This window comes from Apteryx mantelli, unplaced genomic scaffold (assembly GCF_036417845.1).
Source record: "Apteryx mantelli isolate bAptMan1 unplaced genomic scaffold, bAptMan1.hap1 HAP1_SCAFFOLD_20, whole genome shotgun sequence".
Lineage (NCBI taxonomy): Eukaryota > Metazoa > Chordata > Aves > Apterygiformes > Apterygidae > Apteryx > Apteryx mantelli.
In genome coordinates, this window is record NW_027118553.1 from 12,319,969 (window position 1) to 12,326,395 (window position 6,427).

Genomic DNA, 6,427 nt, shown 5'->3' on the forward strand with positions numbered 1-6,427 from the left:
CAGGATCTGCTTGTCAGGATCCCACAGGTGACTGCCCTGGAGGGCAGAGGAGCCACGGAGCCCTCCTGGATCATCAGGGACAACGTCCTTGAAGCACAGGAACACTCCAGTCTGCAGGAAAGTCCATCAGGGCCTGGCCTGAGGCTGGCAGAGATGAACAGGGACTTTGTGAATTAGGACTTGAAAAGGCAGAAGGAAGTGGACAGAGGGTTGGAAGGGCAATGGGCCACCCAGGAAGAAGACACAGTCATTGCGTGTGGTGGAAGGGATGGAGTTAGGCAAGCCAAAGCTCAGTGGGAGCTGGAGGTGGAGCTAGCAAGAGATGGGGAGGGCAACCAGAAGGGCTTCTGTAAGTACATGGGAAGCACAAGGCAGGCAGCCAAGGAAAGTGTTGTCTCCCTGCTCAGTGGGGCAGGGGACGTAGTGACAAAGACAGGGGAAAGGCTGAGGAGCTCATTGCCTCTTTCACCTTGTCTTTTACTGGTATTGCCTACTGCCAGGCCTCCCTGGCCTCCGAGTCCTTTGGCAGCATCTGTGTTAGCAAAGCCATGGCAGAAGAAGATGCAGCTGGGGAGGACTTTTGTCAACTGGGCACACACAAGCCCATGGAACCATCATGGGCAGCAGAGCTTGTGTCAAAATGGCAGCAGCTGCCTGCGCCAGTGGTTTTCTCAATGCTGTGATGCACACTGCTAACACATTTTCAGTACCACTCTGCAAAGGCAATGTTGTGGACCAGTTCTTCTGTGAAATCCCCCAGATCCTCAAGCTCTCCTGCTCAGACTCCTACCTCAGGGAAGTTGGGGTTACTGTGGGTAGTTCCTGTTTAATCTTTGGGTGTTTTGTTTTCATTGTGCTGTCCTACGTGCAGATCTTCACTGCTGTGCTGAGGATCCCCTCTGAGCAGGGACGACACAAAGCCTTTTCCATGTGTCTCCCTCACCTGGCTGTGGTCTCCCTGTTTGTCAGCACTGTCATCTTTGCCTACCTGAAGCTCCCTTCCCTCTCCTCCTCAGCTCTGGATCTGGTGATGACTGTTCTGTATGCCTTGGTTCCTCCAACAGTGAATCCCCTCATCTACAGCATGAGGAACAAAGAGCTCAAGGAGGCACTGAAGAAATTGTTTCAGCTGTTAATATTTCAGCACCAATGAGCTGCCCATCTCTCCTCACAAGTGATTTCCAGTTTATCTCAGGCAGATCTTCTGCTTTGGGAGTTCTGTCTGTGATAGCTGTGTTTCTGCACAAATGTCTGAATTCATCCCACTTCTCCAGAGGTACAAACCCTGTCAGTCTGACCCAGGGGACTTCTGTAAGTCTGCTGATCACTGTGTCAGAGCTGGCCTCCCAAGTAGCATCACTGTAATAAAAGGGGATCTCCTTAGTACTGTGCCTGAAGGTTGGGCTCTTCTTCCCAAGCTGGAGCCAAGAATGCGCTCAGGGAATTGTCCCCAAAAAGGCCCTGTTGCCGTTCCTGGGTTTTCCATGGGCTAAGGGGCATCAGCTGTTTTGGATGATGTGTGAGGGAATGAGGGCTGGAGTCAGCTGTCACTTGTGGGTGTGCAGTGCCCCTGGAGAGGGTGAGTGGTCAGAGGTCTCTGCCAGGGACTGTCCCACTTATTAGAGGGCTGGTGATGAATGCCCATCCTTCTGGAAGGGACTGTGTGACACCAGAATTTCACAGGGATCTCCAGGGACAGCACATTCCTGGGACGGGCAGTGAGTTGGGTCTCACAAAAGCAAGTGGAGTCACCCAAAGGTAAAGGGCTAAACCAAGGAATGCACCAAATCAGGGCTCTGCAGTCTCAGGAGAGGCAGTGGGCTGGGTCTATGACACCCCTGAGCCCTTGGAAATGCCCTGTGATTGCTCCAAGCATCCTCCACAGCCACAGACCCTGGGGAGGGTGTTGTCAGGTGCAGTGATGCTGGACTAGCTGGGCCTGCCCTGACCAGCACAAACAGTGAGGCCCCACAGCCCGCTTGCCCTGCAGAGCAGCACCGCCAGCTCAGGGCCCTGCAGGGAGTACAGGTGCAGGAGAGATGCAGGAAGGGCCGTCTAGGCCAGCACAGACACATTGACATGGGGAAAGGCCCTCTGGGGAGCAGGGATGTCTCCACAGAAGAGCAAAGGAGCAACTGTGTGTTTGTGGGGGGAATAAATGAAAACCTGTTTCTGTGTGTGTCAGCTCGGGGCAGGCTGCTCTGTCACTGGAGCTGCCTGAGGAGCCCCAGGGCCAGGACTCTTGTGCTGTGCTGGGGAGAGGGGCTGCCCAGAGGGGCTGCAAGCAGCCAGGGTTAAGGATCTCCTGGTGATGAGAGCAGTGGAGACATGGAGTGAGTGGCCTGCATTTCCTTGTGCCATTGCTGGCCCCCAGCCCCCTGGGGGATGATGGGGAGGCTGACACCCCTCTTTGCCCCCCAGGACCTGCTGTGCCCTTCAGAGGGGCTGGGGCTGTGGGGTGAGTGCCCAGAACTCTGCAGTCCCCTGCAGTGGGCACTGCTGCAGGGCCACCCCCAGCCTGGGCTGCTCTGCTGGGTGGTCTGGGGAGAGGGCAGGGGAGGTGCGGAGAGCCAGGGAGGGTCTGGGCTGAGCTGGAAAGGACCCAGGAGAGGAAAAATGCCAGCAGGCAGCTACTGTGTGTGAACGGCAGTGTGGAAGCACATGGCCATGTGCTTGCAGGGCAAATGCAGGTCTCCTGGGAAAGGCAGCAGGGCATGGCGGGTGCAGGAGAGAAGAGCCCAGGTTGTTCCCTGTGTTGCATGGACACACTGGGGAAGCTGCCCCAGGGCCATCGTCCCACACCAGCCCCTCACATCACCCCTTTCCAGCACTGGCTGCTCACCCCAGCTGTGGGGTGCTCCATTGCCAGCTCCAATCTCCTCCAGGTCTCCGTATCCAGACACAGGAGAAAAGGCCAGCCTTGCACGGCCTCTCTTCTGCACCACACCCCAGCACATCCCGCAGCACGGCTGTCTGCTAACACCCCCGTAACTGGGAGGCCTCAGGCAGAGCTTCCCCTGGAAAGCTGAGGCAAAAAAAGATATTTAAAACCCCAGCTCGTTTCATGTCCAAGGTCTCTGGTGCCAGCTCCAGCTGAGCTCTGGCTTTCCTCACTCCATCCCTGCATGCACAGACAAGGTCTCAGTGCTCCCCCTGGGCAGCCCGTCCCCCTGCCACCCTTATGCACTTTCTGCCTGACACCCTGAGTGCTGGTGCTGCTGCCAGGGCAGAGGTGGAGAATCACCTGGAGCCGTTCCTCAGGGAGGTCCACAGGGAAAAGCTGTGCCCAGACCCAGCCTCAGACCCAGACTCAGCGTGGCAGAGGCGAGCTGCCCTCTTCCCACCCACCCTGGCAGTGCCAGCCCCACCTCAGCCCCCTCCTGAATGGCTCCAGCACAGCCCTCGAGGGAGCTGGAGCTGCCTCTCCTAACTGTGCATCGTAAAACCTGACCCAAGTGGCTGCCCTCATTTTTTTATCCAGCTAAGACTCTGCGGGCAGTGTTAGCTGAGTAGGGGTCCAAAGCTGAAGCTGTCCTTACACCTTTACATTGACTGTCAGGCAAGCGTTGCTATGGATATATGGTCATCTTTTGCACCTAAAACCTTCTCTGGGTGCTGCTTGGGTCCCAGCATCCCTTTCTAAGGCTTTCTTCACTGTTGTACGGAGGCAGGTCCGAGGTCGAGACGGGAGTCAGGTCAGCAGGATGGAGACAGGGACAGGTCCGGATGTGGGAGGTGCAGGGCCAGGCACAGGCATGTCCACAGCGTAACTCAGGCAAGGCTCCAGGCTGTGATTCTTCCCTGAGGGTGCAGCAATCACTCTCCAGTGACCCTTCCCTGCACCTCCTGGCTCCCCACTGCCTTTCCTGAGACTGCAGAGCCCTCCTTTCCCTATGGGTGCCTGCATTTAGTGCTCTACCTTCTGGTCACTCCACCGTGGACCATCCCTCACTTTGTGAGGCTCCACTCACTGCCCACACCAGGCACATACTGTCCCTGGAGATCCCCTGAGCTTTCTTGGGGGCTCAGATTCCCCTCCAAAAGAATGGGCATCTCCCATCAGCACTGCCACCTGTGGGACAGCCTCAGACAGGAAATTCAGAGACCATTCACCAGCTCCACTGACTCTGGTCACCTGGATCCAGCCCTCAGTCCCTAACAGATCACATGTAGACTCTGAGCTTGTCCCCTGCATCCCATAGAGGTCACAAGCAGAGCAGCAGGCCCTTTTATGGTGCCATTGCTTTGGGCGTAGTTTTGACTGCAGCTTCTGAAGAAAGGCCAGACTTCAGGCACGTAATGGAGGGGATCCCTTTTTATTACAGCAATGTTCTTGTGCAGGCCAGGTCTGCCCTAAATGCACCCAATGTCTGGTCCTGCCTGAGCTCACAGGAATGCACAGGGAAGCACAAACCTTCCACCAGCACGTTACAAGAGCACTGAGGCCATACAGACGCATCAGAGCAAGGCAGGGCAGTGTGGAAATGAGAAGAAAAGTCCTGCTGCTGTTGGTGGATGTGTCTCCAGGAAAGCTGCAGCCCCTGAGTGAAGGCTGCAGTGAGGAAATGCCTGCTGTGGCAGTGAGGGAATGGTCCTGAGGAGCAGAGGGTCTGTCCCCACAAGTTGCTTCTTCTCCTTTCCATTCTTGCTCTGCTTTCAGCATTGCAACTCTGTAGAGGGAAAAGACCAGCCCATGGTGACAGCTAGCTGCCAACCTCACAGGAGAGGGGTGTGAGATCATACCTTGACTGTGGCCACAGGAGCTGAGATCTCCTAATGGACACGGGATCCGTGGTCTAGGTCACGCCTGTACTCGTCGGAGCCTGACTCTGTCCCCCTGAGCTCCCTTGGTGACAGCACCAAAAGAGACACTGCAAAGGGAAACTCTCCTCATTGCACTGAAGGCATCCAAGCAGCTCAGACTAGCGGGCTCGGAGGTTCTCCCATCTCTGCTGATGAAGGCGGAAGCCTGGCTTCCTGCTTCAGCATGGTCTCTTGATCAGATTCAAATGAGAGATTCCCAAGGACAAGTGGCACAAAGCAAAATATTTATTTCTTTTAGGAGAATGTAACAGAGAAAAGTAAGTAAGAAAGAAAGACTGAGCAACACATAGCTATGTTGCTAAATACCCTGGGAATGAGGAGCAGATGCACATGGGAGAGTTATTGGTGCTGACATTGTACCTACTGAACCAGTTTCCTCAGTGCGTCTTTGAGCTCCCTGTTCCTCATGCTGTAGATGAGAGGGTTCACTGTTGGAGGCACCACTGAGTACAGAACAGCCAGCGCCAGATCCAGAGCTGGGGAGGAGAGGGAAGAAGGCTTCACGCAGGCAAAGATGCCAGTGCTGACAAACAGGGAGACCACAGCCAGGTGAGGCAGGCACATGGAAAAGGCTTTGTGCTGGCCCTGCTCAGAGGGGATCCTCAGCACAGCAGTGAAGATCTGCACGTAGGACAGCACAATGAAAACAAAACACCCAAAGCCTAAACAAACAGTAATCACAAGTGCCCAAACCACCCTGAGGTAGGAGTCTGAGCAGGAGAGTTTGAGGACCTCGGGAACTTCACAGAAAAACTGCTCCACAGCATTGCTTTGGCAGAGTGGTACTGAAAATGTTTTAGCAGTGTGCAGCACAGCATTGAGGAAACCACTGGCCCAGGCAGCTGCTGCCATTTTGGCACAAGCTCTGCTACCCATAATGGTCCCATAGTGCAGGGGTTTGCAGATAGCGACAAAGCGGTCGTAGGCCATGACTGTGAGAAGAGAACACTCAGCTAAAAGGAGGAAGACAATGAGAAAGAACTGGACAACACATCCTGAACAGGAAATGGCCCTGGTGTTCCACAGGGAATTGGCCATGGATTTGGGGACAGTGGTGGAGATGGCGCCAAGGTCCAGAACAGAGAGGTTGAGGAGGAAGAAGTACATGGGGGTGTGGAGGTGGTGGTCGCAGGCTACAACTGTGATGATGAGGCCATTGCCCAGGAGGGCAGCCAGGTAGATGCCCAGGAAGAGCGAGAAGTGCAAGAGCTGCAGCTCCCGTGTGTCCGCAAATGCCAGGAGGAGGAACTCGCTGAGGGAGCTGCTGTTGGACATTTGTTCCTTTAGGGCACAGGGGACTTTCTAATGAAGAAGAGACATTGACAAGTTAGGGCAGACTTCTCTGAGCATAACTTTCTCATAACCCCTCTCCCCCCCCCCCGAAAACACACACGTTACTTCTCCCCATTTCAGCAGCACCATCATTAGGCTCCATGGCTTGACCTCTGGTTTGTGCTGGCTGAGTCTGACGTAAGGAGCAGGGGCCTCTGCCCATGGGCTCCACAGGCATCAGCCCTGAAGTACAGCACTGCGGACATGGGAACAGGGGTGACTAAGCTGTTATATTCCCAGTTCCAGTCAGATTTCATCCACTCATAATGCT

General features: G+C 55.2%; 1 protein-coding gene across 1 annotated transcript; it reads right to left on the minus strand.

Moving 5' to 3' along the window:
- Positions 1-5,196: 5,196 nt before the first annotated feature.
- Positions 5,197-6,099, minus strand: LOC136996100 (olfactory receptor 14A16-like; the record flags this gene model as incomplete). Its single annotated transcript, XM_067317094.1, has 1 exon — positions 5,197-6,099. A coding segment is annotated over exon 1 (903 nt), but the record flags the coding sequence as incomplete, so codon positions are not given.
- Positions 6,100-6,427: the final 328 nt, after the last annotated feature.